Source organism: Pipistrellus kuhlii, unplaced genomic scaffold (assembly GCF_014108245.1).
Source record: "Pipistrellus kuhlii isolate mPipKuh1 unplaced genomic scaffold, mPipKuh1.p scaffold_m20_p_1, whole genome shotgun sequence".
In the NCBI taxonomy this organism is placed as follows: domain Eukaryota; kingdom Metazoa; phylum Chordata; class Mammalia; order Chiroptera; family Vespertilionidae; genus Pipistrellus; species Pipistrellus kuhlii.
The window spans coordinates 176,111,599-176,126,858 of NW_023425404.1; the positions used below are offsets into that span (position 1 = coordinate 176,111,599).

The 15,260-nt window shown below is 46.7% G+C and overlaps 1 protein-coding gene across 13 annotated transcripts in view; it reads left to right on the plus strand.

The window, feature by feature from the left end:
* The window catches only part of APBB2 (amyloid beta precursor protein binding family B member 2), a 324,770-nt gene that overhangs the window by 129,114 nt on the left and 180,396 nt on the right, over window positions 1–15,260 (plus strand). For 12 of the 13 annotated variants that reach the window (XM_036417779.2, XM_036417852.2, XM_036417754.2 and 9 more), the window contains one exon: window positions 934–1,046. The exons of the other annotated variant lie outside the window; for it this stretch is intronic. In XM_036417779.2, coding sequence (XP_036273672.1) covers window positions 1,001–1,046 — 46 coding nt within the window. In that variant the 5' untranslated portion in view covers window positions 934–1,000. The remainder of the gene's footprint in view (window positions 1–933; window positions 1,047–15,260) is intronic. 13 annotated transcript variants of the gene reach the window in all.

Consider the following 15,260-nt stretch of genomic DNA (forward strand, 5'->3'; position numbering starts at 1 on the left):
ATAACCAGCTTGGCAAAGTCCTGCCCAGCCTGAGGACATGCCAGGCATCTCTTTTTGTTGGAAGCCTTCCCTGACCTCTCCATTTCTGGGCTGGGTGCCCCTGCTTGGCGAGAATCTCAGTCACTGCCCTCATCCCACTGTCCTACCAGGTGCATTGTGTCGCTAGACTTCACTTTCTTTAATGACAGAGCCTGTGTCTTACTCCTCCTTGTAGCTCCAGTGTCTACCACGGTGCTTAGCATATAGGAGGGATGCAACGTGTGGTTTTTAAAGGAAAAATGAATAATGATAGTAAATCAGTTTCATGTTTACAAAAATGGGCAAAAGTAACGGATGCATGAAGGGAGCTCTGGGGTGCCGATACTGTTCTGGGTTTGACCCGGTGTGTTCAGTTCAGGAAAACCCATTGTGCCGTCCACTTGTGGTGTGTGTACTTTCCTGTATCAGTGTTAAGAGTTCAATAAAAAAGTTTTTCTAGCATCAGTTTGACCGCTTATCTGCCCCGTACAGAAAATTTCCCTTTTCCCTTTCAAGCTCTTAGAGTTTTCACAGGATATTAGTTCAGAGGTAACAGCAAAGAACCGGACCACTGCTGTTCCTTTTCGTTAAGGGAGAGCGAGGTGAAAAGGCATAGGTAATGCACGTGGGATTGCCCGGTCCTCCGGAGAGGCCAGCGGGCCAGCCCTGCCGGGTGGACATGCGGTGGCCTGCCCTCCTGTCACCCTTATGGCAGGGCCCACATGCTAATCGTCAGCGAGCTCTGTGCCTGCCTGCAGGGACAGGGAGGCCGCCTCGGATGTGACCATGAATAATTCATAAATGTAGTTATCTGGAAATTTGTGGTCATCATTAGCATTTTAATGAAAAAAATGCAGTCATCATTCTCAATCTCTGTTTTGTTTCTACTTTTTTTTTCCTCCTCCCCCACCACAGCGAACCCTCTCAGTCTTCCCGAGTCCTGGAGACTCCCGAGGCCCCTGCAATGTGCTGACTGGTCGCTATGGGCAGACGGTACCCGGAGGCTCACTGTCATCCAGGCAGCTCATGTATGTATGGGATTTCTCTCCTCTTTCTCCTCTCTCTCTCTCTCTCTCTCTCTCTCTCTCTCTCTCTCTCTCTCTCTCTCTCATTTTCATCGTAGAATATGACAGGGTGCTGAACTGCTAAAGGTTTATATTTAATTGACAGTATTTAGGAATGCAAGAGAGTGAATCGCTCTAGGGTAAATGTTTAATATTGAATGATGAGAAATTAGAATTTTTTTTATAATATATTGGCCCTATAACACCAGGAGTGTATATCAGCAAGCTTTTTTTCTAGTCCTATGGAGGGTTGTGTGTGTGTGTGTGTGTGTGTGTGTGTGTATGTGTGTTTTGTTAGCTTTCTTTTTTCATCACAGTAGATAACATTTGGACCAATAGCAATGCCAAAAATTAAAAACGTGTCTCAGTGACTCTTTGAATTCCTTGAAATAATAATAAAAAAAAAATCATGGATTCAGAAGAGAGGTCCTCTGGGGATGTCATTGTGGAACACGTGTCAGGGAGAGAGGGCCCAACTCTTAATTTGTTAACATTCTCCAAAGAGGAAACTCCCGGCTGCCTCAGTGATGACTTTCAGTGCCTCACAACACGTAGGTTTTTCCGATCGTCAGTGGCTACAATTGTGCCCTTTCCTGTTTGTCACTACCCTGATTCACTTAGGAGAAAAATGATTATTGCCCATCTAATGCTCCTTCTTATTTCTATCAAGGAGACTTTGTCTCAAACATACTTTTTATTCCCTTTAATCTTTCTGCTAGCTGTTTAGGTATTTCTTTGTTTTTGTTGCTTCCCTTTGAATTTCTGGAATTTTAGCTTCAAATCAGGGTTGTGTTTGGGTGTGTAATTCCCCAGAGTGCCTTTGCTTCCATGCCCTGGGCAGTGTTGTGCTTGTCCATATCCACCCTGAAGTCCCTTTTCCTCGTACAGTTCACTTTTTTCTTCATAGGGAAGTTAGAGCCCCCCCTCAGAGCCATACCCAGACAACTGCTTCTGGCATCACCCTAACAGCCAGATCATTGGGAGCAGCAGTGGAGGGAGAACTGACAACAGGGAGAGGATTCAGACCAAGCAACAGGGTCAAAGCCATAGGAGTGGGATAGACAGCTTTTCACCTGTACCTTAGCATCCTCCAAGGCCATGACTGAATTACCGTAAAATGAACAGTTTTCATAGTGAACATCATCACAAAAAGTTCACCCTGTATACTGAGGTCCAGAGGTTGGCCAACTATGGCTCATGGCCAAATTCAGCCAGGCCCATTTTTTTGTAGGAACTAACAATGGCTTCTGTGGTTTTAAATGGTTACATTTCATATCTATTTATATAAAGAGCCAGGGTGGTAAGATCCAAAATGATTGAAGGCTCAACTGAACACCAGGCTGCACACAGCAGGCAAGCGGGCTGAACTGCTGACCTCTCCGAGAGGCAGGGAGGGGAAAGAGGTGAGGCTGATCAGCGGAGGCAGCCAAGCCTCTCTCTCTCCCAGAGGTCAGCAGTTCAGCCCACTTGTCAGCAGCCTGAGGCGGCTGCTGATCAGCCCTGCCTCTGTGATCAGGCCTGAAGATAGGCCCAGAGATGCTGACCGGCATAGAAACCAACCAATCAGAACCAAGTCTGGGTGAATTGTGAGGAGCCAATGGCTGCCTAGGAGGCAGAGCTTTTGACGCTGGCTGGCATAGAAACTGACCAATCAGAACCTAATCTGGGTGAACTTTGAAGGCAGAACCTAAGGTGGGGGCTGAGGAGGGGTTTTAAAGGCAACAGCTGTTTGGTGTAAGGTGTAAGAGAGTGGTTCAATTTTTTAAAGACTGGTTTGGCAGTATAATGCATATAGCTGGCTATCAGTCCATATATAGGGATTATGTGTTTTTGTCTGCCAAGAGCATCTCCTCCTGCTGACAAAAGCCCCCCACCTCATTTAAGCAATCCTATCCTATATAATCTATCTGTACTAATAAAAGGGTAATATGCTAATTAGATCACGTCAGCTGGCCATCTTCCAGATGTCCAACTTCCTTCTAGAACACATGTGTCAAACACAAGGCCCGCGGGCCAAATCCGTCCCGCCAGGCCTTGCAATGTGGCCCGCACCGCGCTGTCATCACTGCACTCCGCTGCGTTTCCATCACAATGACAGTTTATGACTGTTTAGTAAACCATTCGGCCCGCGATTTAGGCTGGATTTTAGATTTTGGCCCCTTCTCTGATTGAGTTCGACACCCCTATTCTAGAACAAAGCCATGATGGTGGAGTCTGAGGCACAGGCAGTTAGGGGTGAGATCAAGCCATCTGGGGAGGGCAATTAGGGGCGATCAGGCAGGCAGGCAGAGGTAGTTAGGGGCAATCAGGTAGGCAAAGAGGTTAGGGGCGATCAGGTAGGCAGGGGGGCAAGATAGGGGAGATCAGGCCAGCAGGCAGAGGGGTTAAGGGTAATCAGGCAGGCAGGCGAGTGTTTAGCAGCTAGTCGTCCCAGATTGTGAGAGGGATGTTCGACTGCTGGCTTAGGCCCCTCCCCGTGGTGGGAATGGCCAGTTTCTGTGACACACACTGACCACCAGGGGGCAGACGCTCATTGCAGGAGCTGCTCCCTCGTGGTCAGGCGCTCCCACAGCGGGAGTGCCGCCCAGCCCATGTAATGTTCCTTCTTATCTCCGTTGTAGAATATGGCAGGGTGCTGAACCGGTGAAGGTTTATGTCTACCTGACAGTATTTAGAAGCATGGCTCTCCAGCCAGTCTTCCTGCCTCCGTGGCAGCACTACTGGGTGGTGGCAGCAGGTGCGGTGGGGCCGGGATGAGCAGCAACGGAGCTGTGCCCAGCCCCAGCTGGGGTTCCTCCAAGCCACCTGCCGCTTTGTCACTGCTACATCCCTCGGGCCGAAACCCGGCAGTCTGACATCCCCAAAGGGATCCCCAAGGGTCCCAGGTTATGAGAGGGCACAGGCCAGGCTGAGGGACCCCACCCAGGCACGAATCCGTGCACCATGCCTCTAGTGCACATGTGTCAAACACAAGGCCCACGGGCCAAATCCGTCCCGCCAGGCCTTGCAATGTGGCCCGCACCGCGCTGTCATCACTGCACTCCGCTGCGTTTCCATCACAATGACAGTTTATGACTGTTCAGTAAACCATTCGGCCCGCAATTTAGGCTGGATTTTAGATTTTGGCCCCTTCTCTGATTGAGTTTGACACCCCTACTCTAGTGGTTATATAAATCCCTACATAATCTGTATTTTGCTTCTGTCCCTAAGAACCTAACGTGTCTACCATCTGTCCTTTAAAAAAAATGTTGTCTGTCCCTGATGTAAATAGAAGAAAGTTGGAAACCAGGTGCTATCATTGAACTCTATGAAGGTGTTATCATTCAGCCTACTAAAATGCTCATTTCATAGGGTTGGATCTAATATATGTCAAGGAAATTGTTCTTTCAAATGGTTAAAATTCCGGCGTTTGTTCTCTTAGGAAGTTAAATTTACTTAGGAATTCACCCATGTAAACGGGCTCCCTTTTCACCGTCCCGGGGAATGATTCCCTGCACACGCTCCCTGCCCCCATGCCCCCCGCTGGGAGTTTTCCAAGGGGCTCCCAGCTGCGAAGGCTTTGCTGTCAGGTAGCTGAAAGGAAGCTCTCCTTTTTACACATATTCCTTTTTACCCAGAGTTCTCTAGGATAAAACTGTCTTCTTATCTTACCTTCCTGGGTGCAGGGACTTGCTGGCATCCTCAGAGGCCTCTGCGGGGCATGTCACGGGTGCTTTCTGCTGGTGGGAAGGAGGGCGAGTGGCTGCCTTTTCTGTGGGGCACACGCTGGTCCCTGGGCCTGCAGTGTGTCTGCGCGACATGCTGCTTGAAACTTCCTTCCCTGCAGCTGGAACGTGGTTCTCACCCTTGTGTGCGTTCCGTCCCTCCATTCCAATATGGTCGATCCCTTAGTCCCGTGGTCGGCAAACTAATTACTAGTAGTCAGCAGAGCCAAATATCAATAGGACAACGATTGAAATTTCTTTTTAGAGCGACAATTTTTAAACGTCAACTTCTTCTGACGCCACTTCTTCAACATAGACTCGCCCAGGCCGTGGTATTTTGTGGAAGAGCCACACTCAAGGGGCCAAAGAGCCGCATGTGGATCGCGAGCCGCAGTTTGCCAACCACGGCCTTAGTCTGATGCGTTAAGACTGCCATTTATTTTATGTGGTTTCTTTTCCGTTCTCACCGCTCCCCGGTGTACCTCCTCCCTTCTCCGGATCAGGAGATGAAATTTGCTTGTGGAAGCCTCCCGCTGACCTCCTTCGGTGGCCACTCTTGGTGGAAACATGAACCTCAGCCGCTCTGTCTCCTGTCATCCAGGACAAGAAATCTAAGGTGACATGGTGCCTCCGGGCCAGGCCTGGGGCTGAACAGGGCCACATTGTTCCCCGGGAAAGGAAACTATTTCGGGGGAAAAATAATTCTCTGGAGTTTATAGTTTTGTTACTAAGTGTGGACAGGAGCTGCTGTGCTCCGAGTTGTTTTTGAGGCTCACATGGCAACTTGGAGTTTCGACTTCCTCTCCTTCTGTTCTGGGATCCCGGCTTTGCCTTTCAAGGACAGGATGCTGCTTTGGGAGCACGGTGCTGTTCTTTCGTGAGTGTGGACTGGCACCCACTGAGCGCCCACAATAAGAAGCTGGGAGCCAGAGCCTGGTCTCCCCTGACTTTCCAGCAGCTGTTCCTGCTTGTGTTCCGACTGGAGTTCATTGGCCCTGGGAATCAATAAGCAGGTGGCATCCTTAATTATTTTTACCTGCACCTCTTGGTTCCTTCGCCCTGACGGCAGCCGCCGCTCGAACACTGGCATCAAGCTCTGGACTGTTGCCAAAACCGGCTTGGCTCAGTGGATAGAGCTTCAGTCTGCGGACTGAAAGGTCCCAGATTTGATTCGGTCAGGGGCATGTACCTTGGTTGCGGGCACATCCCCAGTGGGGGGTGTGCAGGAAGCAGCTGATCGATGTTTCTAACTCTCTAGCCCTCTCTCCTCCTCTCTGTGAAGAGTCCATAATTTATATATATATATATACTATATATATATATATATATATTTTTTTTTTTTTTTTTAATTGTGATTGCTGTGGTTAGTGGAGATGCCTGAGGCTAGCCCACAGGGGCGCTCCTGCCTAGACATACCTTTGCCTCCGGATCGGTGTGCATTGCTCCTTCTTCAGATTCCCGCTGGAACCCTGCTCCAGCTTCCGGGTGCAGCAGAGCGGCCCCCTCTCCTGGAAGCCCTGCTGGTTTCCCCTCGCCAGCAGCTGGCGCTCCTGTAGCTCTGACGTCTCCCACCTGAAGCCTGTGTCCCCAGCTGCTCTTTATGGCCAAAACCGGTGTGGCTCAGTGGATAGTGCATCGGCCTGCAGACTGAAAGGTCCCAGGTTCAATTCCAGTCAAGGCATGTACCTTGGTTGTGGGCACATCCCCAGTAAGGGTTGTGCGGGAGGCAGCTGATTAATGTTTCTAACTCTTTATCCCTCTCCCTTCCTCTCTGTAAAAAAAAAAAAAAAAATCATTAAATTATTAAAAAAAAAAAAAAAAAAAAGATGCCCAGCTGCTTTTTATGAATACTCTGCTGAACTTCGACACTAGACATTTTCACTTCCCTTCTCTCCTCTGTGTGTGAGGATAGAGCTCACATATTTGCGGGATCACCTTGGGTGGGGGTGGGTCTGGATGTCTGTCCTCAGGAAGGCCCAGGGAATCTTCTCCAGGGCGCATGGCAGAGCCTGTGCAGGCCGGGGCCGAGGAGGCAGAGGCAGGGCCCCGGGCAGCTCGGGTGCGCGGCCTGTGCCCCTCCACCCGCCCAGGCTCTGTCTCCTGCCTTCCCTCCCTCTCAGAGGGGCGTGTGTCCTCCCTTTCTGCACTTGAGAAGCTGCCATTTGAAAAGCTGAAGCAACAGCAGGCTCTTAGGGTGCGTTCCTGTGGCTGTGCCTTCTCGCCTTGCCCACTCCCTCTGAACAAAGGCGTTGGTTTGCTTTGTGCTTCTTCTTCGTGCCACACACATTGTGTCCTGATTGTACGAGAAGTTTCCCACTTCCAACTGGATACACTTTGAAAGGTTCATCGTATCATCTCCATCTCACAGATGAGAAGCAGAGGCTTGAACAACGAAGGAACGGGTCACAGTGGAGTTGTGTGTGAGCGTAGGTGTGTCTGCTCCCCCGGTCTGTGCTTTTTCCCATCGAGCTTTCTGCTGATGGGCTGAGACCCAGGCGATCAATTATTTCAGTACCTGTTCTCGCTAGCACGGAGTTTGGTGATATGGGTCATAAAGGCCTAAAAGTTTCAGCAGCAAAGGATGCTGACAGCTGTCTCTTGCCTCCTCTTTTCTCCATTTTTTAAATTATTATTAATTTCCTTATTGATGAAGGTATTAAATATGTGTTCTTATTCCCCCATTACCTCTCAACTCTCACCCATGCCCCCACCTCCCTGTTGTCTGTGTCCATTGATTAGGCTTATATGCATGCATATAAATCCTTTGGTTGATCTCTCCCCCTTACCTTCGCTGTCCCCTACCTTCCCTCAGGTTTGATGTTCTGATTGATGTTTCTCTGTCTCTGAATCTGTTTTTTTCTCTGAATCTGTTTTTGTTCATCAGTTTATGTTGTCCATTCTTTAAACCTGGTAGCCACCGGTAATACAAAGGCCCTAAAAGAGCACTTTGTATAGAAAGAGAAAAAATAATTAATATGAAAATAGTAACCTCCTGCAAGCAGTACATGTGTGATATAGAAAAATTTTAAAAAATTAAAGGTCTCACAACCTTACACACCGAGAGAGAACTGCTTTTAATGTTTTGTTGAATACTTTTCTATACTTCACATAACTCTCAGTATATTTATTTGTTCTGTTTACTTGCAGAAATGGGACGAGGTCATGCATTATGTTCACTCAGTGTCATAAATATATCTTGAGACCAGTACATTGAGTTTCATAGCAGCTCACAGATAGCCGCAGCCTGTGGTAGAATTATTATTTCTTTTTTTAATATATATACTTTATTGATTTTTTACAGAGAGGAAGAGAGAGGGATAGTTAGAAACATCGATAAGAGAGAAACATCAATCAGCTGCCTCTTGCACACCCCCTACTGGGGATGTGCCCGCAACCAAGGTATATGCCCTTGACCGGAATCGAACCTGGGACCTTTCAGTCCGCAGGTCGACGCTCTATCCACTGAGCCAAACTGGTTTTGGCTAGAATTATTATTTCGATGATGTTCCAGAGAAAGTCAGTGAAGCCAGGGAAATGCAGGACAGCTTGTTCACCTTGGTGCGAGGAAGAACAATTGTGGTTAAAAAATGCTGGTCAGGACCCACTCAGAGGATTTTCACCACCCATGCATTGTCTCACCTCCCAGTTTGAAGAGCACTGGCCCTGAGATCAGGCAGGACTGGAGCTTGGGCAGAATTGGAGTTTGCAGGGAGGGTTGTGGTGGGAGCTCTGAGCATAACCAGGGTTTGAGGAAACATTTGGAATTTGCATTAAGACCAGGAGCCTGAGAGCAGAGCTCAAGATCATTACCAGCCAGTGGGTCCCACTGCCCAGAGCAGCCAGGATATGCTGTGTCCCAGAAGAGGGGCTTTCTGCTCTGGTTTTAATTTGTTTTCCTGGTGTGGAAGGAAGTCCTGCAGGATGTCCAGACGTGGGCAATCGCAGCTGAAGAAGCTCTGGGGGAGGCTCTCTGTTTCAGTAATAAAATTCCATGAATGAAGAGAGGATACGGGAGTTGGCCAAGGTCAAAGGCAATACAATTCTTTAAATAACATTGATTAGATTTTCACTCTATCCCAAGGAAATAAAAGATCCATTTATCTTAGAAAACGTGCAAACACCAAAAGCACAGGAAGGGGGGGAAAAATCCTTCACATTTTGCATGTATCTTTATAGTCTGTGTGTATGTGTGCATGTATCTATACCTTTAGATTCAGCCTTATTGCAACCATACTGCACATCTCATTTTAAGACCTGCTTTTTATAGCTTAATTCATCATTGAAATTTCTGATAATATTAAACGTTCTTCTAGAATGTGATATTTTATGATTTTATACTTTCTACAGTGCATGGATATATCATAATTAACAATCACCCATTGTTGAACAGTTAGGTTATTTCCAGTCTTTTATTGTCCTTCTAGCATAGTCATCGCTCACAACTTTTTTCTCCTTAAAAAGTGTCTAGAAGTGAAATGGACAAGTTAAAGGGTTGCTTGCACATTTTTAAAAAATATATATTTTATTGATTTTTCACAGAGAAGACGAGAGAGGGATAGAGAGTTAGAAATGTTGATGAGAGAGAAACATCAACCAGCTGCCTCCTGCACACCCACTACTGGGGATGTGCCCGCAACCAAGGTACATGCCCCTGACTGGAATCGAACCCGGATCCCTTCAGTCCGCAGGCCGTTGCTCTATCCACTGAGCCAAACTGGTCTCGGCTGCTTGCACATTTTAAAGACATTGCTACACATATCCAGACTGTCCTCTGGAGAAGTTTTATCTGTTTCTATTCTATCATCCTTGTTTGAGGACTGCCTGTTTCCTCCTTCTCTGGCCCAGGGGTTTATTTCTCATGATTTTGACTTTTTCTTTGTATTTAAAAAATTGCTAGTTACATCTTACTCAGTTTTTCCATGTATTTAAAACCGGCAGAGTCCATCTTTGTCGTGTTGGCTCACCATATTGGCTAGAAATTTTATCCATCACCGTCTGATTATAGGATTTTAGGATCTTTGAATCACCAGCTTATAATCCCCGAGTTCTGCAGAACTTTAAAAATAGATAAGTGTTAACTAAAGTTAAGTCAGCGGATGGCTGGTCTACAGATTCTTCTGTTGGGACTCCTTGTACCTGAGTCACCACAGTTTCACAGGGCAGTGAGTTCGGTCTCACGGTGGCCATCTGGTCACGCAGAGAATACACTTTCTGTGCCTGTCTCAGACTCGGTGAGTGAGGTTCTAGATTTGTACATGACATATGAACCTGAGCGGTGAGACTGGTTATCTCTGGCCTGTCTATTGCCAATATTTTTTAGGTAGTCATAACTATAGAGCTTCTTTTCATGTCTAGTAAGTAAGGTTATATCTTGGTATTGACAGTACTAAAGAAAGGTTATTTCTCTGTCTCAAGAGAGAAGTTAAAAGTTCCACAGCTCAAGTTAAAAATCCCTTCTTTGTAAATTTTTTGTGTGTTTTTTAACCCCCCTCTATAATCTTCCTTCTTTAAGGTTGAGATTTGAACTTGTATGTTGTTGGGATGAAAATGTCTTCCCTTCACACGGTTGCTCTGGGTCTAGCACTTTCTCTGCGGCAACGAAAGAGGCCCGAACGGGATGTTCTATGTTGTCCTCAGGGATAGGAATCAATACCAGGGAAAGAAGCCCACGTGGTGTCTGCTTTGTTGTGGAATGAGAATAGGAAACATGGCAGAAGAGTCCTTGGAGAGAACGAAATGTCATTTATTTTCCTCTTTCTATAGCCTAGCTTTCTTGTCGCAGGGAACCCTGCTTGTGGTGTGTTGAGTACCTGGGGACCTCAGGCCCAGCACTTGTGGACATTTCCCCCACACTCCACATGAAAGGGATTTGCAAGGCTCCCTTCTGTGTATGTGGACGAGCTCTCCCTCAGAGTGAGGTGAGGAGAATGTGTTGTCCTAAGGCAGTGTTTCCCAAAGTGTGGTATGCTTACCCCCAGGGGTACAGGAAGAGTTTGGTTGGGGGTATGCATTGCACCGGAGTTTGGTGGGGATATGCACTGCACCGTGCTTAGCTGTGCCTAATTCTCCGTTCTCATGAGTACGAGGGGTACTCAGCGTTACGAAAATTATAGAAGGGGTTCACATATGTCAAAAGTTTGGAAAACACTGTCCTAAGGGATTGGCCAGGGAATAGCAGGAAGGAAGTGCCCCTGCCGGACTCAGGAAGCTTAAGACCTGTCTCCTGGGAGCAGCCCTGGGAAAGGAAAGAAGAGAAATATGCAACTTTATGGGGCAATTTGGAAACCAAAGCCAGTGGGAGTTATTTTCTCAGACTTCCTAGATATGTTGCTTGTTTATGCAAACCTGGAATTGTTCTGGGTGGAAGTGAGCACCAGTGACCTGAATGAAGACCACAGAGAGCCTTGCAAAACGAAGTCAGAGAATTCTGGAAGGAACAACTTGGCATATTTCAGAGTGAGGAGATAGGCCAGGCTGTTGTTAGCCTCTGAACCTGCTAGACCTTTCTTTTATGAGTGTGTGTGTGTGTGTGTGTGTGTGTATGTGTGTGTGTTTGGATAGATAGGTCAGTCTGTAAGTAGAAAGAGTATATATATATAAATAATAGCAAGCACGTACTATGAATATTCTATAGAGAATGCTTTATTAAATGCACATCTATACTTTTCAGCCATTCTCTTTCAGTTCTGTGGAAATCCATGTGATTAAATTTGTTTCCTCCTTTGAATATGTTCTTAGGAGTGTCCAATTATGGGAAAAGTTGATTCTCATCTCCCAGGCTACAAGAAATTCCCCAAAGAGCTTAAGTAACTTATTACTTATTTGCAACTGGATACCAGTGAATCCAGCATGACTCGGCTAGATCATGCATCCCTGCCACTGTCCTCTCCTGTGATTGGAGCTCGGTTAGGTGTGAAGAGAATTTCCTATTGTTTTGAACATCAGGAGACAGAAAGTCTCTGTTTTTAAAACCACTGTTCCTCACACAGAAGCGCCAAGCTTAAAAGAGCTTTCCCTGTTTCTGGTTGAGGGTCAGGGTGGTGTTAAGGCTGAAGGGTGATCAGGGTCAATCAGTAGATCAAGCGAAGCTGCATCTCCTGTACTCATAATGCTTTGCTGGCTTCTGGAGAGTTGAAGAGTTGCAGGTTGTCCTCACAAAGAGTTTATGTTTTCACTGTAGTAGCAATTTGATCAGAATGAAGTTATGTGGTGTAGCTTTTAGAGGCCAGGAAGCCCAGTAAAGATGGGTGTTATTGGTGAAGTTCAAGGGGAAACAACAAATGTAGAGAGCATCTTCTTCCAGTGGGACACAAAGGGCTGATAATAGGTGTGGTTCAGATCATGGAGTTGGAAGGTCAGCTGTGGAATTGCAGGTGCTGTGGGTGGTGTTTGAAGGGCACATGAAATGGAATATTATGCAGGGATCTAATGAAGTATGATCACTCAGGAATGGTCTAGGGAGTAGAATATCCTGGTGAGAACAAAGAGCAAGTTCATGATAGACTATTTATATTATTATTATTATTATTATTATTATTATTATTATTGCTAGAGGCCCGGTGCACAAAATTTGTGCACAAGGGGAGCAGTGTCCCTTAGCCCCACCTGCACTCTTTCCAATCTGGGACCACTCAAGGGATGTCTGGCTCACAGTTCAGGACTGCTGGCTCCCAACTGCTTGTGTGCTTGCCTTCCTGATTGCTCCTAACCACTTCTGCCTGCCAGCCTGATCACCCCCTAACCACTCCCCTGCCAGCCTGATTGTTGTCTAACTGCTCCCCTGCCAGCCTATTTTCCCCCAACCTCCTTCCTTTGTCAGCCTGGTCACCCATAACTGCCCTTCCCTGCAGGCTTGATCACCTCTAACTTTCCTCCTGGTCACCCCCACTGCCCTCCCTTGCAGGCCTGGTCCCTTCATCTGCCCTCCCCTGCTGGCCATCTTGTGGTGTTCATCTTGTGTCCACATGGGGGCAGGATCTTTGACCACATGGGGGCAGCCATCTTGTGTGTTGGAGTGATGGTCAATCTGTGTATTACTCTTTACAGTCCATAGGAATAGGGACAGTTCAGGGAATGGAAACAAGATAAAGTGGCTTCAGCATAGTGGGTGTGGTGGGCTTGATGGGAGATGAGGTTGAAGAGGAGGCGGGGCTAATCAGACTCGAGGGCCTTGGTGAGGAGTTTCTCTGGTTTTCTAAGAGCAATGGGAAGTTCACATTAAGTAGGTGGGTGGCAGGATCCTGTGGGAGATCCAGGGTTAAGCAGGGGCAGGGAGGTGAATAACAGCAGAGGGAAAACAGATGGGAAAGTACCTTTAGGGTGCTTCTCTCCCAAATGGTACATTGGAAGAGGGCATCGCAGCTGACAAGGACTTTCTGCCTGTGGAATGATGACCCTCTCCTCTGGTAGAGCTTCTTTGTGTTCAGGTTGTGACCAGAATTCACAGCAGCAAAACTTCACACCCACCTTTTAACCATTTGACTGCCAGTTTATACCTGTTTCTATATATACAGGTGGAGCAAAAGTAGATTTACAGTGTTTGTATGGAAAATAATCTACACTAATAAAATAGAAACATGCAAATTGACTGTACCTTTGTGACACCCACCAAGCCAATCAGGACTGAGTATGCAAATTAACCCAACAAAGATGTAGAGTTAATTTGCATACACAGGCACCAAGCAGCTGGGGTCAGGGTGGGACGCTTGCACCGTCACCATGGCAATGATGCAGGCTTCCACACCGCCCCAGCAGCTCTGGGCCTCTGGGCAGCATAGGAAGGCAGAATGACAGCTCCATGCCAGTAAGAAGGCAGAAAGGCGGCTCCCAGCTGGAGCGAAGGCGGTGCCAGCATCCAGGGGAAGGAAGGCCCATTCTTGCAGGAATCTTCGTGCATCCGGCCTCTGGTGTAATAAATAATAATATAAGAATAAAATCTGTGTTTTGTGTACTTACAACTGTAAATCTACTTTTATCCCACCCTCTGTATTTACACTGGAGCAGGTGATCCTAGAGATTAAACAGTTTTTATTTGTTTGTTTTTATAGGCATTGGGATTTTTTTTTTAAATGCTACTTTATATGTAATAGATACTTTTGATATGAGGAGCAGAAAACACTGGAAATACTTTAATTATCTTTTCTATTTACTGGGTGACTTTCTTATTCCTAAGTTGGAGGCACAATGAATTTTGCCCACTCAGTACCCATGTCTTGCTCTGTTTTTGCAAGAGACCTGGATTTAATTCAGGGTGGCACAGTGACCCACCGCAGACAGTAGACTGATGGTGTAAGCCAGCATACCAGTCCCGGCCCCTGACTTCCTAGCATTCCACTAGCTAGTGTGGCCATGTGACCTCGTTCTGGCGACGAGACCTAAGGGTACATCCACAGGGATGGAGGTAGGGTTTCTGGGAAAGCATTTATTGTCCTGATAAAACCTGACAAATGAGCCTGTCACTGCCCTCCAGTTGCTTTCCTCTGCCTTCGGCCTTGAATGCTGATAAGATTCCGGAATGCGCAGCAGTCGTCCTGTCACCCTGAGGTGAAGAGCCCGAAGGACAAGCTGAGAGCACCATGGAGAGACACCTGCTCGTACACTGTTCCTGCGAAAGGGACGCCAGCACCCCGGCCTTCCAACTCCTTTCTGTCGTCAGTTAGGTGTCTGATACTTCAGGCTGAATACAGTGCTAGCTGCAGCGAGTGAGAAAACACAGAAGTCGTAAGCTTTTTCAAACTGTGTGCTGCGATGGCTTCATAAATGTTCCTGGATGTTCAGTGTGACCTTTCGCCTGTGTGTACACAGTCTCTGAAAACAGAGTTCTAACTCATGTTAAAAGTCGCTCACAGTTAAAAGTGATGAGTTATGGACCTAGAAACGCAATTTTCCCAATGAATGGACTTGTCTGCGTGAACCTGCTGTAGCGCGTACCATAGAGTGTTATTTCATGGCTGGTGTCTTCCTTACGGCCTTCTTTATGATAGTCTTAGTCAATATTCTGGTGGACTACATTGTGTGTATTTATGACTTTATAGGAAGCTATCGCAGTACGAAGGGTAATAGCGTAAATAGTCTGATTTCTTAAAAATGTGAAGCTCCAACAGGCTTTATTGTACTTCAGGGTAATGGTATTATTACATTTTCTGCTGCTTCTAGAACTTTTTATGGCTGAGTTCCACCCTGGCGATTTCAAGAAATTTTGGGGGCTGGTTTTGTACTTTTATGGAAAACTATTTCTCCTGTAATTCTCAATTGCTGGAAAGAGGGGTAGGAGGGATTAGTTTGTATTTTCTTTTTTTATTGTCTTGGACTTAATGCAAACACTTAGTGCATTGTTTTCCACAGGAGGGGTAGAAATAGCTCTGTAGTATGCATCACGGAGATAATATAAGGTATAAAATGAAAACTGGCCCTAGCTGGTTTGGCTTAATGGATAAAGTGTTGGCCTGAGAACTGAAAGGTCCCAGGTTCAATT